The following is a 20,951-nucleotide window of genomic DNA, read 5'->3' as shown; positions in this document are numbered from 1 at the left end:
CCTTGTCTTTCCCTCCAGAAGTGTTACTGTGGCTGTGGTCCCGCCTTCGGCTGTACATGAGGGGGTCCCGGGTTGCTCAGCATTTGCTTGAGCAGTTATGCGGGAGTCTGAACTTCGACATGCTGGTCTGCCCGCGGGGTCGGGTTTGGCTTCGCCGTCTGTTTGGCTCCTTCGGAGACTCCCCTTCCAGCTCTTGCATTCGTTGGGTTCGTTCCTCCGGGGATCTTGTGTTGGTGCTGCGTCACCAGCTCCCTCTTTGGGGTTTTCAGGGTTCCGTGCCTTGGCACCTCCCCGAGGTGCCAAGCCTTCGCTCGCTGTGTTCACGGATGGGTCATCTCTCGGCTGGGGCTTCGTGACCAGTGCTCACCAGGTCGGCCGGGGATGGTGGAGTCTGTTCATCCATCGGGCTCACAGCACGGTTCAGGAGTTTGTAGCTGTCTGGTTTGCGCTTCGGAGGGTTTGGGTCACTCGATGCTCTACCATTCAGCTCCGTTCGGACTGTTCTCTGGCGGTTCTTGCCAGAACCACAGGGTTTCTCTTAGGTGTTGACCTTTGGGGTTGGTTCCGTAGTGGCTCGTTTGCTGGATTCTCGGGGTTTGGCGAACCATGAGGTTGATGTCCGGGGTGTGTCCTGCGTCCTGGCGGACAGCTGTCTCGGTTCATTCCTCTGTTCGCAGATTGGCCAGTCGTCGCCGACTCGTTTTATTGGCTCTGTTGGACGTATGGTCTCCTGGCCATGGACGTCTTTGAGTCGGCGTGGTCTAGGCGTCGCCCATTTTATGTGGCGCCCTTATCCACCTGCGAGGCGTTCACGGTGGATGCTTTTCGGCAAGACTGGTCGAGGTGGTGGTACCTGTTCCTCTTCTCCCGGTCCAGCTGTTGCTTCGGGTTCTGGCTCAGTTGCAGCCCATTCCCACGAGAGCAGTCCTTATGGTTTCTTGGTGGCCAGCCCAGCTTTATTTTCAGACGCTGCTTGATAGGTGTCTGAACCCCGGGGCGTTTTCCCGCAGCTCCGCCTCTTTCGGCAGGTTGAATCAGTCCTGTATGTGACTGGTTCGGCCTTCTCCTCGGCTCTTCGCGTCTGGTATTTTGACGCGGGTATCACCATCTCTGTGGTGTTCAGGTGGTTTTGTTGACAGAGTCCCACCTTCGAGCTTCGTCATGGCGACAGTATGATGTTTCGTACGCTTTCTCATGTTTTCTTTCACCTCCGGCCTGCTCATGCGTCGCCTAAGCCATCCTGGTCCTTGATCAGGGTGCCTTCTTATCTTCTCCTCAGTTTATGGTAGCCCCTTCGGTTCAGGTTTCTGCTCTTTGGTACTGGTGGTAGATTTGTACATGTGCAGCCTTTCTCCGTCCTGGCGACGGTCGAGACGGCTGCTTTCTGGAGGGGTTCTTGGGTTATTGATGCTTGATTGGTTTGGCCGGGGGTGTGTCCTGGGTTGTCCGGTTGTGCTTTTTGCCGTTACCTGCGTACTGTGTCTGGGGATGCGCTGTAGTTGATCCGGTTCCCCTCGTTCCCTGTTTTCAGGGCTCGGGTCTCCCAGGTCGTCTGCAGAGTTTTTCAGTCTTCTGGCCTGCGGTCTGTCTGCGCTCGTGCTGTTCAGACATTTGCAGCTTTTGCTACTGTGTTGGTGATGTCTAGGGCTCATTTCGGGTGCAGGGATTTGAGGGTTGCACAGGTTCTTGGCCGCCCATTCTTTATGCGCGTCTGCTCCTGTGCGTTCTTGTTGCCTTCGGTCGCAGGTTGCAACCTGTTGTCTCGGCTTCACGTTGCAGAGTTTGTGGCGGCCGCCTCCCAGGTTAGCCCTTTCTTTTCCTTCTCTTTGGGTATGAAGCTCCAGGGAGCTGTAGGAGATCTCCACAGAAAACCAGCGTTGAATGTAATGAAACACCATTTTCTGGGTGAGCCCCGGAGGCTTCCTGGCAACCCTCCCTCCCACCGATCGGCAGTTTTTTCGCGTTTGTTGAAGCTTAGCTTCCGAACTGGGGTGCTGTGCAGTCGGCACGATGAGGTCCGGGGCCCCCCATCCCTCTCTGAAAGGGAAGGCTGCGCGGATGAGCGGTGTGGCAGTAGTGTATTACGTTTGCTTGTTTGCTTGTTTCCTTGTGATTGTAGGGAGTTTCTACCTCTCTGTTCAGTTTTTTGTTTTAGTTTTTTACCATGTGGGGTTTGTTTTGTTTTGCCTACCTTTCTGGGTGCCTAACCTCAGTCGATGGCAGATAAGGAAAACCCCAACCACAAAGGGGTTTTCCAGGGTCATTGCTCCCTGAAACCTCTCTGACGGGGCTAGGTTCTGGCGCTGGTCCCTGGTAGGTCTGAACTCCTTAGCTAATGTCCCGGTCTAATATAACATACATTAGCCAGATAAGCTCCAGGGAGCCTCCGGGGCTCACCCAGAAAATGGCGTTTCATTACATTTAATGCTGGTTATTTTCAGCATGTCTGGTTGAGGTGAGGTTACCCGCACCTCTTTTCCTTGGTTTAGCTGTTGCTTCTGGCTCAGCCCAAGTCTTATCAGGAGAGGTTCTCCTTCTGGCCTAATGGTGGCCAGCCCCAGCGTTGTTTTTTTTTTTTTTTTTTTTTTTTTTTGAGATATATACAAGAGTTGTTACATTCTTGTACAGCCACTAGTACGCGTAGCGTTTCGGGCAAGTCCTTAATCCTATGGTCCCTGGAATACGATCCCCTGCCGCGAAGAATCGTTTTTTCATCCAAGTACCCATTTTACTGTTGCGTTAAACAGAGGCTACAGTTAAGGAATTGGCCCAGTAAATCCTCCCCGGCCAGGATACGAACCCATAACATAGCGCTCGCGGAACGCCAGGCGAGTGTCTTACCACTACACCACGGAGACTGTTTCAGGCGCTGCTTGCTTAGTGTCCAAACCCGGAGAGTTTTCTGTGGTTCCTCCTCTTTCAGCGGATCAGGCAGGTGAGGTACCTTACTAGTTCTCTGTACTCTTCTGCACTTCGTGTCTGGTATTTCTGACACAAGAGTACCATCATCTGTGTTGTGATCAGGTGGCTTCTCAAATGGTGTCCCACCTGCAGTCTTCTTCTCAGTGACAGTATTAAGTCTCTTGGCGGTCTTTTTGCCACTTCCTTTCCTGTCGTAGGTTGTCTTCGGTTTTGGATTGTGTTCTTTTGTCTTTACTTTCTTGGCTCTTTCAGGACAGGCATCTTGAGCAGAATACTGTCGCCTTGTTTCGTGCAACACTGGCGGATGCTCCAGCATGCGTTCAGGGTGGATGTAACTTCTGCTTCATTTTGTGGTGGCCTGTTTGGTCCATGACTTCTTTCACAAGGTTTTGTTTTTGTTGGCTTTTGCCTCTGAGAGTTGGGATGCGGAGCTTCATGCTCTCTTCTGGCACAGGGGCTTCTGCGCTTTTGGTCCTGGTGGACATATTGTTCGCTTGCAGCAATCTCCTTTTCTGCCGAAGAATGAGACGGCGGGATTCTGGAGGGGTCCGTGAGTTATCGATGCTTGGTTGGTCAGGCCAGGGGTGCATCATGTGTTGTGTCCAGTTGTGACTTTCCACCGTTACCTGCGTGCCTCAGGCTTTCTGTCTAGGGACACTCTGGGTTGACCCAGTATCTCTCTTTCCCTTTTCCAGGACTCTGGTCTCTCAGGTCATCAGCAGGGTCATTACATCTAGCCAACCTGCAGTCTACCCTCGCGCCCATGATGTTTGGAAGTTTGCAGCTCTTGCTGCTTTGCTTGGGAACATGTCTTGGGCTGACATTCAGGCATGGGGGTTTGGAGGTCAAACAGGGTGCTGGCTGCCCGTTATCTCCATAATGTCGAGATAATGTCTCCCGGGCCCTCAGTGGTCTTGTTACCTTGGGTCGGTGGTTGCAGTCAGTTGTCTCGTCTTTATCATGGTCATGCGGTGCAGTCGCCTCCCGGGCGAGTCCTTCTTTATACCGCTTTTTGGGTAGCTAGCTCCAAGGAGCCAACAGGACTCCCCACAGAAAACCAGCGTTGAATGTAATGAAACGCCATTTTCTAGGTGAGTCCCGGAGACTCCCTGGCACCCTTCCTCCCTCCAGTTGGTGGTTTTTGTTTCCGTTTGCTCAGTTTCCAAACTGGGGACTGACGACCGGCTTAAGTGGGGTGGGGCCGGCACGAACGAGCAGTGCGTTAGGATGATGACAGTCTGCTTTTCTTGTTTTTCTTGGGGGGGGGGGTAGATTTTAGCCTCTTTTGGTCTCAGGTTGCAATTTTCTACCAATTGAAGTCTGTTTTGGGGCACCTACCTTTCTGGGTGCCCAGCCACGATCAATGACACATGATTATACTCCCACAGAGTGAAGTTTTCATAGGTCATTGCTCCCTTCACCTCTCTTAGGGGAACCATGTTCTGGTTAGTGGTTCCCAGTAGGCATGACAACTCCATATGACTGAAACCCAGTACTAATATAGCTAATATCAGTCCAATAGCTCCAGGAAGCCTCCAGGACTCGCCCAGAAAATGGCATTTCATTACATTCAACGTTGGTTTTCTGTGGGGAGCCCCTACGGCTCCCTGGAGCTTATCGGGCTAATGTGTGTTATGTTAGACCGGGACATTAGCTAAGGAGTTCAGACCTACCAGGGACCAGCGCCAGAACCTGGCCCCTTCAGAGAGGTTTCAGGGAGCAATGGCCCTGGAAAACCCCATATGGTTGGGGGTTTTCCTTATCTGCCATCGACCGGGGTTAGGCACCCAGAAAGGTAGGCGTAACAAAACAAACCCCACATGGTAAGAAACTACAACAAAAACCGAACAGAGAGGTAGAAAACTCCCTACAATCCCAAGGAAACAAGCAAACAAGCAAACATCACACTTTACTGCCGCGCCGATCGTCCGCGCAGCCCTCCCCACCCCGGGAGGGGGAGGGGGGAGCCCCGGACCTACCGCGCCGGCTGCCAAGCTCCAGTTCGTTCGCTAATGTCAACCGGGATTGACGCTTCTCTGGCCTCAGTTTCCTAGGCGGTGTTTGCCTTGTGTGGCGTTCACTGCCGTGTGTTGTGGTGTGCGGTGGCCAGGAGTACTTCATCAGTGCCGGGGCTGCATGTGCTTAGTGGCTGACTTCCCTAAGCGCCCTGTGAGTACTGCCCTTGCGTTACAGGGTTATCTTCCCTGGGGCGTTCGGGAACCATTCCCGTAGAGGTTCTTGCTGCTCGGCATTTGCCTCGCCCTTGGGGCCAGCTGGGGCTTGGGGCCCTTGTTTGGCCCTGGGTAGGGATTGGTATTGTGCTGGTTAGGGCGTCAAGGTGTTGCGCAGCCTGCCACCTAAGCGGCGGCCGGTTTCTGTTGCCTCTGGAGACGGTGTACTTTTGCGGGGTTTTTCTTTTGTTTTTCATTTTCTTGCCTGGTGGGGGTCTGCCTAAGGTGGTTATAGTTCCACTGGTAGTGTTTGGCGGCCCTCTGCTAGGCCCCCGTGCTTGTACACGTCTCGGGGGTTTTCAGTGCTATAATCTACCCTCTTGTTATGTTTGGGTTTCTTAACCGGTTAGCAACACCTTGCCCGGGCTTCCCGTAGTTGTTACCCTACGGGCCCTGGAAACCCCTGTCTGGGCTCGGGGGACCATTGAATGTGTCTTCCGGGTTCCAACCCGTCTTGTACGGGATCGTTGGTTGCTGTTCCCTTGTCTCCGGGTGACAGTCGCCAATTTTACCTCCGTCATGCTGCCTGTTGGGTCACTGACACCTTGACCCGGAGTCTTGCGAGTGATTCTCTGCTTGTTCTCCAGTACTCTCCTGATGTTATTACTGTTCAGAGTACAGGCGGCATCCGTGTTGCAAGCTAGGTTAGGTTGTTGCAACATGCTAGGTTGGTTTCCCACTCGAATGCCCCGTGGCCGCCCCGTTTGGTTAGGTGCTGCTCGCCCCTTTCTCTCCATGTTCCCGGCTCCGGACCGTCTGCGTGTTCTGGGTCGGGGCGGGGTTCAGTTGCGGCAGAGACTCGGGCGGTTTTCGGGGGATGCCCCGTTCGGGTTGGGGACGGAGGTTTGAGCCTGTGCCTCCTGCCAAGGCTTCTGGGTCTTACCAGCGGCCCTTTCTTGTTGCCTTTCCCATGGGCTCTTGCTTTTCTTTACGGGCGGAGGGCTTGGAGGCCGGCTCTGCCCCGGGGCCTCTGTTGTTGGTTCCCGGGGCTGTGGGGGATGCCTACTAGCAGTTCTGGGGCGGTTTTGCCCCTTCAGGGGTTTTTTCTGCTGTTGGGCGTCGTTTTTCGCTCTTCCAGTCTGCTAGCTTCCCACATTTGCTGGCGTGTTTTTGTGTATTAAGCGTCAGTCACAGCCCCTGCTGGCGGCCATTTTCGTCTGCCGGTTTCCCGGCGTGGCCACCAGGGCGGCGTTGCGGTTTGTTTACATGCGTCTGGGTGTGCGAGCGAGCGTCTCTGGTGAGTTTTAAAAAAATTTGCAGGGTTTTTGTTCTCCTGTTGTCGTTTCTTTGTTTTCTGGTGTTTTCTTGCCGTTGCCTGTTCCTCTGGGAACGTTTGGGTGTTGATTTTGGGTCTGAGCCTCTGGGTTTAGGCTCAGTGCCCCTGGCTGGTATGCTTGCTCCCACACCTTGCCCCTCGGTTTTCGGTCTGTTGGGACCGTTTTCCCAGGGCGTTCTGCTGGGGTCTGTGCTTTGCCTTTTAGTGGTGTTCTCCGCCGGCAAATGTGGTGGTTTGGGCTCCCCCTGGTTCGATTCTGGGTTCCTTTGGGTTCCTTGGTTTCGTTCTGGAGGTTTCTTCCTCTTGGGCCCCCTTTTGTGGGTTCAGGGGACTTTGTTTCCTCGAGTGACCCGGTTCTGCCTTTTGGGGTTCCGGGGTCTTCCTGGCTTGCAGACTGAGCTTTTTGGGTCTTGGCACATGTTGTGGTTGTGCTGGGACTTTGTGGTTTTGCTGTCGAGGTGGGCCTTTTGATGCAGTTTTGTGCCTTCTTTGCCTGGCCGGCGTAGTGCTCTTTGCCACTAGTCGGCGGCTTGTGCTTTTACAATATATGTCCTCACCTAGTTGTGCTTGTGGGGGTTGAGCTCTGGCTCCTTGGTCCTGCCTCTCAACCGTCCGTCAACAGGTGTATCGGTTCCTGTGCCTCTTGGGCTCTGTCATGTCTACATGTGACATTGTATGGGGGTCAGCCTCGTTACTTGTGTGAGGAGTCGCCACATTACTTCTTAGTGCTTTCCCGTTCCCATTCTGACACTCAAAAAAAAAAAAAAAAAAAAAAAAAAACTCTATCTGTGGCTCTTTTGGGTACTCAGTTTCCACCTGTGTCCCCTAGTGCGTGTGCCCCTTGTGTTACATATCCTGTCCTTCTCAACCCTGTCGATTCCCTTGGGTATCTTGTATGTGGTGATCAGGTCTCCCCTCACTTCCTCTTCCAGCGAAGTGTGGTTTCATTCCCGTAGTCTCTCCTCATGACTTCGGTAGTGTACTTTTTCTTTCTGAAGGGGTTCTGTTCCCTTCTCTGTTGACTGGGCGCTGGGGGAGCAGCTTGCTCTGTTGCCTCTCGCTTGGTCCCGCTGTTGGTGGGCGCTTTGGGTTGTCTTCCGGCCTCTGCTGGCGTCGGAGGACGGCTTCTCCCCCTTGGGGGGGGTTCAGAGCTGGCGGGGTGGGCTTCTTCCCTGCGCTTCGTCATTTCCTCTTCGTGGGTGCGTGGGGCGTGGTCGATCCGCCCCATCCTTCTGGGCTTCCCGTCTGCTCTTTGCAGTCATGAGCTTTTCCCGTCTGCTCTTTGCAGTCATGAGCTTTTCCAGTCTGCAGTTCTTCTGGACTACTTCCGTCTGCGCCCTGGATCCTCTGCCCTGCTCGGAGGACTGTTGTCTCCTGTTCGGATTCTGTTAGGGCCGGGTGCATGGATGGTGGACCTGGACCTCCAGGCCACTTCTTGGCACGTTCCTCTCCAGTTTTTCTGGGGCTAGCACGGTTGGTAATTACCTATGTGTACTTACCTAGGTGTGGTTGCAGGATGAGAGCTGCTCTCGTGGTGTCCCGTCTTCCCAGCACTCTTTGTCATATAATGCTTTGATTATAATTGTCATATTGTCATATAATGATTGTCATATGTCATAATATGTCTTCATATGATTGTCATACAATGCTTTGGTGGTGGGGCTTTCAGGTTTGCTGTTTTTATTGCATTCCCTATTTTGTGAAGGGCACTTTGTATACTCTTTGCATCTTTACCGGATCTTAGTGCCCTGTCTGCGTCTGAGATTCGGTGTCTGGCCTACCTCGACGACTGGCTGGAGTGGGCTCCCAGTCAGTCCGCTTGTCTGCTCGCCAGGGGATGGTTCTTTCCAGATCGCTGGGTTTGGTTTCCTGGTGATCTGGGGGTTTTACCTTCTGTTTCCGTCCCGGGTTCGGACCTGGGCCTTGTTTCAGGCTCTTGGGCCCCTCATTGTCTTCCCTCCAGAAGTGTTACTGTGGCTGTGGTCCCGCCTTTGGCTGTTCAGGAGGGGGTCCCGGGTTGCTCAGAGGTTGCTTGGGCGGTTGTGCGGGAGTTTGCACTTCGGCGTGCTTGTCTGCCCGCGGAGTCGGGTTTGGCTCCGGCGTCGGTTGGTTCCTACGGAGACTCCACTTCCGCCTCTTGCATTCCTTGGGTTCCTCTGGGGATCTGGTGTTGGTGCTGCGTCACCAGCTTCCTCTTTGGGGTTTTCGGGGTTCCGTGCCTTGGCGGCTCCCCGAGCCTTCGCTCGATGTGTTCACGGACGGGTCGTCTCTCGGCTGGGGCTTTGTGACCAGTGCTCACCAGGTCGGCCAAGGTTGATGGAGTCTGTCTGTCCGTCGGGCTCACAGCCCGGTTCAGGTGTTCATGGCTGTCTGGTTTGCGCTTCGGAGGGTTTGGGTCACTAGGTACTCTACCATTCAGCTCTGTTTGGACTGTTCTCCGGTGGTTCTTGCCGGAACCACAGGGGGGGTTTGGTTAACAGTGTGGTTCGTGTCCGGGGTGTGTCCTGCGTCCTGGTGGACAGCTGTCTCGGTTCATTCCTCTTCGTGGGTTGGCCAGTCGTCGCCGATGCGTTTTGTTGGCTCTGTTGGGCTTATGGACTCATGGCCATGGACGTCTTCGGGTCGGCGTGGTCTAGGCGTCGCCCGTTTTGTGGCGCCCTTCCCACCTGCGAGGTCTTCACGGTGGAGGCTTTCGGCAGGCCTGGTCGAGGTGGGGGGTACCTGTACCTCTTCTCCCGGTCCAGCTGTTGCTTCGGGTTCTGGCTCAGTTGCAGCCCATTCCCACGAGAACAGTCCTTATGGTTCCACTGTGGCCGGCCCGGCCTTCTTTTCAGACGCTGCTTGATAGGTGTCCGTACCCGGGGCGTTTTTCCTGAGGCTTCGCCTCTTTCAGCAGGCCGAATCGGTCCTGTCCGTGACTGGTTCGGCCTTCTCTTTGGCTCTTCGCGTCTGGTATTTTGACGCAGGTATCGCCATCTCTGTGGTGTTCAGGTGGCTTTGTTGCCGGTGTCCCACCTGCGAGCTTCGTCTTGGAGACTGTATGACGTTTATTACGTCTTCTCGCGTTTTGTTTCCCCTCCGGCCTGCTCATGAGTCGCCTGAGCCATCCTGGTCCTTGTTCAGGGTGCCTTCTTCTCTTCCCCTCAGTTTGTGGTAGCCCCTTCGGTTTCAGTTTCCTCCTCTTTGGTACTGGTGGTAGCTTTATTGGTGTGCAGCCTTTCTCTGTCCTGGCGACGGTCGAGGCGGCTGCTTTCCGGAGGGGTTCTTGGGGTATTGGTACTTGTTTGGTTTGGCCGGGGGGTGCGTCCTGTGTTATCCAGTTGTGCTTTTTGCTGTTGCCGGCGTACCATGCCTGGGGATGCGCTGTGGTTGATCCGGTTCCTTCGTTCCCTGTTTTCAGGGCTCGGGTCTCCCGGGTCGTCCGCAGTGTTTTCCTTCTTACTGCGGTCTGTCTTTGCGCCCGTGCTGTTCAGACGTTTGCAGCAATTGCTGCTGTGTTGGTGACGTCTCGGGCTCATTTCGGGCGCAGGGAATTGTGGGTCGCACAGGTTTTTGGCCGCCCATCCATGTGTGCGTCTGTTCTTGGGCGTTCTTGTTGCCTTGGGTCGCAGGTTTGCGTCCGGTTGTCTTGGCTTTGCGTTGCAGAGTTTGTGGCGGCCGCCTCCCGGGTTAGCCCTTTCTTTTCCTTCTCTTTGGGTATGAAGCTCCAGGGAGCCGTAGGGGCTCCCCACAGAAAACCAGCGTTGAATGTAATGAAACGCCATTTTCTGGGTGAGCCCCGGAGGCTCCCTGGAAACCCTCCCTCCCACCGGTCGGCGGTTTTTTCGCGTTGGTTGACGCTTAGCTTCCGAACTGGAGCTTGGCAGCCGGCGCGGTAGGTCCGGGGCTCCCCCCTCCCCCTCCCGGGGTGGGGAGGGCTGCGCGGACGATCGGCGCGGCAGTAAAGTGTGATGTTTGCTTGTTTGCTTGTTTCCTTGGGATTGTAGGGAGTTTTCTACCTCTCTGTTCGGTTTTTGTTGTAGTTTCTTACCATGTGGGGTTTGTTTTGTTACGCCTACCTTTCTGGGTGCCTAACCCCGGTCGATGGCAGATAAGGAAAACCCCCAACCATATGGGGTTTTCCAGGGCCATTGCTCCCTGAAACCTCTCTGAAGGGGCCAGGTTCTGGCGCTTGTCCCTGGTAGGTCTGAACTCCTTAGCTAATGTCCCGGTCTAACATAACACACATTAGCCCGATAAGCTCCAGGGAGCCTCCAGGGCTCACCCAGAAAATGGCGTTTCATTACATTCAACGCTGGTTTTTTAACATGTCAACCAACCCATAATACAATATTAGTGATAATATGAAAATAAAGTGCCAACGTTTCAGTATGTTCAGGACAGACCGAAATGTTGGTACTCTCATTTCACATGTGGTTGTGTTGTTTGTCATGTTATTGTGACTTATTCTCTGCATATTTTTAACATTAAAATTTGTATTGTCCACTATCTTATTTGCTAGCAATTATAATTCTCAGATTTATTTTCTATTCATTATTCTGATATAGTGTTCAGTAACTTAGGATCTCCAAAATCTGAACATCAAAAATAATAGATGTTGTGCCATACATAAAAAGGTACATCTAAATAACAAACCAGTTTTGCTACTGGATTGCCCATCAATTTTTTTTTTTTTAGTTTGTAATTTATAACATTTGTGATAAAGTTGAGATAAATGCCTAAGAGTAATTTACTGCAAATGATATTTTTCTTACATTTGATATTTTTGAGTGTTTATTAGTAAACATTTTTCTGTGGGAGCCTCCGGGGGCTCCCCAGAAAATGGCATTTCATTACATTCAACGCTGGTTTTTTACATTTTATTTTAATTCAGAAATATTTTCCTTTGTACAATTCTTTGTTATGTGCTCTATTATACTGTTAATGCACACACATTGATTGTGGGGTAGGACTCCGAGAACAGTAATTTGCATATCGGGCTTTCTAACCCTTTCATTATGTTACTGTATTTTGATTCTTTAAAACAATGTCAAGATATCTAGATTTTTATAATAAAAGTACAGTATGTTAAAAATCTACTTTGTAGAAATATTACTTAATATTTTGGCATTACATTATTTCCTTTGCAGCATGACCCCACTAGGAAAATACAAAAAGAAAAATGTAGTATTAGAGCTGCCCGGAGACCTGACAGTGTTCACAATAGACTGGCTGTCCCTGTATGATATACAGCAAGAGAGGGTGTTAGGATCCATTATTATCCCAGAAGAGCTCAATGTTCCTCCTTCACTTGTCCAAGTCATTGTAAGTATAGCAGCCGTAAATTATATATTATCATAATCTCTATTTGTATGTAATATACAGTGTATTTAATATATATTAATTATTATGGTTAACTTTTTTGTTTACAAATCATAAATATATTCTTAAGTTCAGTAATATTATTATTAAAGCTAATGTAACCATGGGTTTATCTATTTCAGCCACATGAAAACAGTATGCCAAACTGCGAACAGATGTTTAAAGATCTGCAGGTGTCATGGGAGGTGTTTGGTGACCAGGTCACCATGGAACTTGCTGCACAAGTTGGTAAGGATAGTCTATTACATGCATTACACACTAGACTGCTTAACTTTCATCTAAGTAAAGGCACCATTTAAATTTTGTTCCGAAGAGTTAGTTTATTTGGCAGCATTACTCATCCTGTGAGTGAACATAGCAGCATGTACAACACTCTCCAATAGGAAGAAAACTCGCTGGGTTGTTCATCCTGTTATGTTGCTGGAATTTAACTGTCGCTAGTGAACACTGTTGTCAAACAAGGGTTTGACAACCCTCAACCCTCAAGTTCATTTTCTTGCAGGTGTAAAGGGGAAGGGAATTTTTTAAGGACAGTATCTATATATGACAAAAAATGCTTTCCTAACTCAATGTGGAATATATTATACTAAATACAGTTTTGTCAACGAACAAACTCGCACTAGAAAAACCATATGAATGTTTTTTAAAAACTGCTTCAATATGAATAGAAAATTCATTTCAGACTTGTGATATGTTAATATCAGACTTGTGATATGTTAATATCAGACTTGTGATATGTTAATATCACACATCTGCAAGCTCATGGAGAGAATCCTAAGGGAGGGAATCATCCAACATCTCGCTGAGAACAATCTTGTAAAATCAACATGTTATGAATGATTGCTTGCCTTGTTGGGTTAATATCAAGGTAAGGGAATACAATCAATGGGGCTAGGCAAGGCCCAGCCCCCAGGGAAACAATTCCCAGCACAAAGATAAGTATAGTACTGTATTACCAAATATGGTCTGTCATCTAGTGTGATCACCTACATCACTACAATAAGGGTGATAGAAACTCCCACTTACAATTAACTTAATATAATATTTATTAACCCTAAATCCCCCAAAGTACAATACTGTAATTACTTTACCTCCTCGATCTTATGTTATCTCTCTGAATCCACATAGACAGGAGAGGAGAATTACAAACAGCAAACTAGAGGTAAAGTCTACTTTCCTGAAGGGACAGTACACAATACTTAATAACTGCAACGCATGGTCACTAGACCACACCAGATAGGCAAACAATTGGGGCTCAAACACTGACCTACTGAACACACAACAGCTACACTTAGAACAACTAATGGCACGATATCGGTAGAGTAATGTACTTTACTGGTATGGTAAAGATTAAGAAGGGAAGAGAGTGGAAGGGAGGAAAACCAGGGAGAGCCCACAGCACTAGGTCCAGACTGCTTGAAGTTTTGTTAGAGAAGACCTACTCTCTCACCTTGAGGCCTCTGCCCGAGTCATTAAACTGATCGTACAGTTACAATTTATGATCTAATACAAACATTTTCTTGCCACTAATCAGTTCTAACTATAACTAAAATGTTAGTTTTACATTACACTAATCTTCAATTATCATGGAGTATACCAGCTCTGTGAGCATCAAGGTTTTCCTGTCTGGTAGGGAAACAGGATCGCCATTTTCCAAGCTGAGGTCTCAAGTCCTCTTGAATATAATTTATTTATTTTAATTATTTATTTATATATTTATTTTTATTTATCTATTTATTTATATACAAGAATTGGGTTTATGAGAGTACAGAGACTTGAAGTTTTACATTCTTTAAAAGCCACTAGCATGCATAGCGTTTCGGGCAGATCCTTAATCTAACATATAATTTTAAGAAAGTAACTTCTAGCAGAGTTAAAAAAAAAATTATAGGTACTTGGTATAAAAGTATAAAAATACATTGCAAGAAAGTATAAAAATATATTGTAAGAAGGTATAAAACCAACGTTGAATGTAATGAAACACCATTTTCTGGGTGAACCCTGGAGGCTCCCTGGAGCTTATCAGGTTAATGTATGTTATATTGGACCGGGACATTAGCTATGGGGTTCAGACCTACCAGGGACCAGTGCCAGAACCTGGCCCCTTCAGAGAGGTTGCTGGGAGCAATGGCCCTGGAAAACCCCCTTGTGGTTGGGGTTTTTCCTTATCTGCCATCGTCTGGGGTTAGGCACCCAGAAAGGTTGGCATAACAAAACAAATCCCACAGGGTAAAAAACTGACAACAAAAACCGAACAGAGAGGTAGAACTTCCTACAATCCCAAGGAAACAAGCAAACAAGCAAACGTATCACACTACTGCCGTGCCGCTCGTCCGTGCCACTCTTCCGCGCAGCCCTCTCCTCCCCCAAGAAGGGGGGGGGGTGCCCGGACCTCACCGTGCCGGCTACATAGCACTCCACTTCGGAAGCTAAGCTTCAACAAATGCGAAAAAATCTCCAACCAGCAGGAGGGAGGGTTGCCAGGGAGCTTCTGGGGCTCACCCAGAAAATGCTGTTTCATTACATTCAATGCTGGTTTTCTGTGGGGAGCCCGTATGGCTCCCTGGAGCTTCATACCCAAAGAGAAGGAAAAGGAAGAGCTGACCTGGGAGGCGGCTGCCACAAACTCTGCAACGCGAAGTCGAGACAACAGGCCCAAAGCAACACCAGAACGCCCAGGAGCAGACATGCTCACAAAATAGCGGACGGCCAGGAACCTGTACAACCTTCAAATCCCTGAGTCCGAAATAAGCCCAAGACATGTTACCAATTACGGCAGTGAAAGTTGCAAACGTTCGAACAGCACGAGAGTGAGAATAGACCACATGCAGGCTAGACTTAACCCTGCGGTCGACCTGGGAGACCTGAGCCTTGGAACAGGAAACGAGGGAAACCGGATCAACCCAAAGTGCATCCCCAGCCACGGCACGCAGGTAACGGCGAAGAGCCGCAACCAGACATAACACATGACGTACCCCCGGCCGAACCAGTCAAGCATCAATAACACAAGGACCCCCTTAGGAAAGCAGCCATCTTGGCCTTCACCAGAAAAGACGGAGAAGGCTGCAAACGTACACACCATTGTATTTCAAAATGGTATCAAGATTACACAATAACGAATGTACAAGCCTTCTCCAGAGATCTCGTTGATACGATTACTACCTACTATGACACATGGGTGTGTTGGGGAACAAGTCGTAAGCCTAGCAGAAGTGGGCAACACCTACCACCACCCAAGTGGGTCCTTGACCCCGTATTTGTTAAAGAACATGAACGAGTAAAGCAAATTGGAGATACGTACAAACGAACCAAAGCACAAGGTGACTTGCATGCATTTCTAGTTGCAAATAGAGAGGTGAGAGACATGAGCAACGTTATACGTAATAAACATTGGGAAGAGTTCCTACAAAGTATAAATGAGCAAACAACACTTGTTGAAGTTTGGGAAAAGATACAAAAAATCTCTAGAAGCAGCCCAACCAAACTGCTGCACCACAGCCCACTAGAACAAGCAAACATCCTCCTTGATCAATGGGCACTAACATCGCGCTATGACTCACTCCCAATTAACATACAGCACAAATTTAATGACACACGCCCCAACAGACAACGAACCATCAATCTTGCCTGTACAGCTATCGACGTGTCGGACCTTAATGATGTAACTGAATGGGAATTAAATCATGCACTAAAGATGGGAAAATCAACTGCTCCTGGAGAGGATGGTATTACTTACAGAGTACTGAGATTAGTCTCACACGCACCAGGTAATCCATTATTAGTGTTGTACAGAATAAGTTTACGTGAAGGAGTATTACCTGATGCTTGGACAAAGAGTGTCATTGTTCCCATCCCCAAACCACACTCAGATAATTATAGACCCATATCTCTAACAGTGTGTGTTTGCAAAGTGCTTGAACGTATTGTTCTTAACCGACTCATGTATCGTATATAGGGGCACCTGTCACCCCAACTGTTTGGATTTATGCCTGGGCTCAGTACACAACACTGTTTTGCTGAGTACTTCGCACATATTGAAGCTTCCCCTCAAACAGTCTTCATCGACCTAGCAGCAGCTTTTGATACAGCAAACAGAGAAATCATACTGGAACAGCTTTGCCGAGCTAGGAATACAAGGAAAATTACTGAAATGGATAAATTGCTATTTGTCTAATCGAACAGCATATGTTTTGTTTAATGGTGTTAAAAGCACAGAGAGCAAACACTTTGAACTGGGAACTCCACAAGGAGGGGTCCTCAGCCCCTTGTTGTTCAACGTTCTGATGCATGAACTTATTAAAGATCTTCCAACTAATAATGAAGACACTGTCATTTGTTATGCTGATGATATATGTTTACAGGCTGCCTCCGAGCCTAGAATGCAAGTTCTGCTCGACGCTTTTGCTACTAGAGCTGAGGAATGTGGCCTCCTTATCTCTGTACAGAAAACTCGTGCCCTCATTCCATGTGGTATTCCACCACCCAATTATCATATAGATGGGCGAGCACTTGAGAACTGCGAGTCTTACAGATACCTTGGTGTCCCCATTAACGACCCTGGGTACCTTTCTTCTCTCAAGAGGAGACTTTGGGAGAGATTAAAGCCCTTGCAGGTCCTTGTTGGTGTCAATCATGGACTTAACGTGAGACTTGCTAAAATGTTTTATGTATCATTTATACGCTCTGTGATTGACTACAATGCTCTACATCTCACACTGTATACTGACAAAGAGCTGAAATCTCATGAAACCTTGCAAAATGAAGCTATGCGTCTCATCCTTGGGGCTCCAAAGTCCACGAGAATTGTTAATATGAGAGCAGAGTTAAAATTACCTACCATAAGTGAGAGAATTTTGTCTATTAGCACAGTTTTCGGCGTGAAGGCATTGAGTAGATCTAGACAACACATGAAGTTTCAAGCTAAACTTTCTAATATGCTGCACTCACCTGAGGTCTATAGAAGAAGAACGAAATCTGATTATGTATATTGGTTCTACAAGGTAGCCAACTCCATCAAAATATTAAATATGTACCCAGCTCAACTAATGATTAATCAGCCAATTACTCCATGGGATATCTGGGATCTATCAGTTGATTTTGTAAATGCACCCAAGAAAGATAGTGTGCACACTACATTATTAAAACAGTTAACACTGAAAAGCATCACTGAAAGTACTCAGAGTATGGGTAACGATGTGTATCAGTGCTATACCGACAGCTCTGTAGAGAAGGTGGACGATGTACCGGATGTGCATGTAACATATTTGAACAATCTTCTCTCGTACATACAGCAATGAAGCGCGTCAATGACTGGGCAAGTACAACTCAAACCGAACTTGCAGGCATATACCTTGCCACTGAATTTTTAAAAGACAAAGGCAATGTACTCATATACTGTGACTCACAGAGTGCACTCCTGGCACTGAATGCACATAGTAGTGACACCCAGAAAATAGTCAGTGATATTCGAATGAATGTTTTAGCTGCTAAAGAAAACAGATTTGAGATTAAATTCCTATGGATACCATCACATGTTGGCATCTCAAGGCATGACACTGTTGATATGCTTGCTAAGACAGCCTGCAGAAAACTGGTAGAAATTGATATGGGTGTTTCATTAGCAGTGACAAAGAGAATACTTAAACAAATATCTAATGAAAATCTCACCGACCTAACAAATTCACAAAGACCTGAAAGTTGTAGCATTAAATATTATGATAGATATCGTGAGGAGGCATTCACATATGGGACTAATAGAACAAGAACCCGGCAATGTGATGTTATAGTGGCCAGAATACGCCTGGAATATAGACGTATCTGGCAGCTTTCTCAAAACCCAAATGTCGAGTACACAATGTGTCAACTTTGTGAAAGAGAAAACATGCACTCTCTTGAACATTATATTGTAGAATGTCCCATACTGACTGACTTTCGCCCTCCTGGGCTAAGGTATGCTGAACTCTGTAATTACTATATGAGTACTGGAACACTTGATGATATATTGGACTTGTATCCAAGATTGATCATGTAATATATCATTTATACAATGTATATACTGTATATGATGTAACTATATTGATGACCAGACCACACACTAGAAATTGAAGGGACGACGACGTTTCGGTCCGTCCTGGACCATTCTCAAGTCGATTGTGATGGGGAGGTAGGGACAGGCATTAAATAGGCAAGAGAGAGCTGAGGAGGAAAGTCAGGTGTAGGGGATAGTAGTAATGAGAACTGCAGCAGGCCTATTGGCCCATACGAGGCAGCTCCTATTATAACCACCGAAGGAGATAGTAATAGGAATAATGGAATAATAGGAATAATTTCTAGTGTGTGGTCTGGTCAACATACTTCAGCCACGTTATTGTGACTCATCGCCTGCACATGTAACTATATAACCTGAGCTTGTAAAAGCACCTTCATCACCTTCAGTGATTAAGTGCTTAATTGCACACTAGTTTCTTTATCAGCTATTTCACCCTGTCAGAGTAAATGAGACAGATGTATGTGAATGCATGTGTGTGTATATATGTATGTATATGTGTATGTGTGTGTATATGTATGGGTATAAAGTACAGTGGTACCTCGGAATGCGATTGTCCCTGTATGCGAGGTTTTCGGAAGGCGAGGTGTATTTACTCCAAAAATTTGTCTCGGAAGGCGATGGTTACTTCGGGAGGCGAGTTTGGACGCGAGTTTGTTGATACGCGTACAGCCGACCTAGCGCGTGGTGGTTAGGCGATCGTCGCCCCTCCGCCCCGCCGCCCTTCAGTTTATTATTGTCTCGCGCTCAGTGACTACCCCCACATCAATTCTTCTCGCGGATTTTCAGTGTTTTGTTGGATTTTTGGTGATTTGTCTATACAATTTGTTATTATATATCTCACCATGGGTCCCAAGAAAGCCAGTGGTAAGGATAAAGGCCAGAAAGCTCATGTGAGGATGACAATAGAGGAGAAACAAGAGATCATTCGGAAGCATGAGAACGGTACACGTGTTGTTGAACTTTGTAGGCAGTACAACAAAGCCACATCAACAATATGCACTATACTTAAGAAGAAAAATAAGATTATGGGTGCTAAAGTGGCAAAAGGAGTAAGAACATTAACGGCACAAAGACCACAAATACTTGAAGTGGAAAAGTTGTTATTAATTTGGATACACGACAAGGAGTTGAGGGGTGATAGTGTTTCGGAGGCCATTATTTGTGAGAAAGCCAGGGTGTTGCAAGAAGACCTTCTAAAGAATACCCCTGCAACGAGTGATGCAGATAAGAAAGAGTTTAAGGCAAGCAGGGGCTGGTTTGAAAAATTTAGAAAGAGAAGTGGTATCCATAGTGTTACAAGGCATGGGGTTATGTGATGTGATTATGGAAGGGGACTCCCCTTCCAAACAGTAACTCCTCTCCTCCTCCCCCCTCCTCACCATCTTCCATACGCCTACAGCACTCGACAGCAAGGTAAGTAACAACTGGAACACAGTTTTGTAGGTTTATTTAGATGAATTAGGTAAATTAGGTATAAAAATTTAGTTTGATGTGGGGTTTTTGGGGTAGTCAGGAACGGATTAATTCATTTCCCTTTATTTCTTATGGGGAAATTAACTTCGGAATGCGAGTTTTCGGAAGGCGAGGCGTCTCCAGGAACGGATTAAACTCTTATTCTGAGGTATGCCTGTATATGTGGAAGCTGATCAGAATTACATTTCACCTTTGTGAATGTACATTAATGACACTATGTAAAGACACATCAAATACTTTATGTAGGGCATACGTAAATCTGTGTATCTATGTATTTACGTATGTAGGTTAGCTTAGCATTTTAAAAGTACCGAATCACCTTCTGTGGTTGAGTGTTCAATAAACCCTTGAACTATATGTTTAACATTTCTCTAACCCTGTCCATGGAGGACAGAAGAAAATGTATATATGCTGGTTAGCATTGTAAATGTGTGGCCACGTCTGTGGTAGAAAATAATAAATAAAAAAAAAATAAAAAAACAGAATCAAAACAGCAGAAACCCCTGCACCAGAGGAGAGCCGGAAGCTGTTTGACCCGACCTCCAGAGGCCATTGGCAACAAAAATATGGCCTGTGAAAAACAATCTTCATCCGAAGGAGCTACCACAAACAGAGGAGAGGAAAGATAAGAGAGCACCTTGACCAAGGACCAAGACGGCTCAGGCGGTGCATGAGCAGGCCGGAGATGAAACATAGTACGAGAAAGCATATGGAACGGGGCGGACATGACGTCCACCCCGAACGTAAGCTGAAGCAGCTCCACCAGCACTGCACGATAAGAGGCAACAGTAAGAAGCATCAATAACAGTCCAAAAAACAAAGAGAGGACAAGACAACCCAATGTGAAAGAGAAGACAACCTACAAAGAGCAAGAAGACATGGAATAGAAATGCCAGGAAACTTCATACAGTCCCCGTAACAAAGCTCGCAGGTGGGACACCATCAACGAAGCCACCCGATCACCATTGAGATGGTGATACACCCGCGTCAAAAGACCAGACGTGAAGAGCCGAGGAGAAGGCCAAACCAGCCACATACTGGACCAGTTCGACCTGCCGAAAGAGGCAGAGCCGCGGGAAACGCCCCGGGTTCGGACAACGATCACACAGCGTCTGAAAACGAGCTGGGCCAGCCACCAAGGGGTCACGAGGACTACACTTCTTGGGAAGGACTCCAACCGAGCCAGAACCCGAAGCGACAGCTTGACCGGGAGAAGAAGTACAGGTAACTCCACCTCAACCAGTCCTGCCCGAAGGGCATCTACCGCGAATACCTCGCAGGCGAGGAAGAGTGCCACATAAAATGGGAGATGCCGAGACCATGGCAATGCGAAAACGTCCATGTCCGGGAGTCAGTACGTCCGGCAGAGCCAACGAAAGTGGCGACAACCGGCCAATCCGTGAACAGAGGAATGAACGGAGGTCATCCGCCAGAATGTAGGACACTTCCTGGACATGAAACACAAGGAGAGCCAAACCCCGAGAAACCAGCAGACGAGGCACTCGAAGGGACCAACTCCAAAGGGCAAGGACCGGAGAGAACCCCCATGGTTCCAGCAAGGAACCACCGGAGAACTGTCCGAATGGAGCCAGAAGGTAGAGCCCCGAGTGACCCGAACCCTCTGAAGTGCAACCAGACA

General features: G+C 48.2%; 1 protein-coding gene across 4 annotated transcripts in view; it reads left to right on the top strand.

The window, feature by feature from the left end:
- LOC123762713 (protein Skeletor knk) overlaps positions 1–20,951 on the top strand; it is a 145,938-nt gene that overhangs the window by 84,922 nt on the left and 40,065 nt on the right. For all 4 annotated transcript variants that reach the window (XM_045749423.2, XM_045749424.2, XM_069332245.1 and 1 more), the window contains 2 exons: positions 11,559–11,733; positions 11,913–12,018. In XM_045749423.2, coding sequence (XP_045605379.1) covers positions 11,559–11,733; positions 11,913–12,018 — 281 coding nt within the window. The remainder of the gene's footprint in view (positions 1–11,558; positions 11,734–11,912; positions 12,019–20,951) is intronic.

This window comes from Procambarus clarkii, chromosome 27, assembly GCF_040958095.1.
Source record: "Procambarus clarkii isolate CNS0578487 chromosome 27, FALCON_Pclarkii_2.0, whole genome shotgun sequence".
Taxonomy (NCBI): Eukaryota; Metazoa; Arthropoda; class Malacostraca; order Decapoda; family Cambaridae; genus Procambarus; species Procambarus clarkii.
Note: the sequence above shows the minus strand (reverse complement) of the source record. Positions and strands in the feature narration are given on the sequence as shown.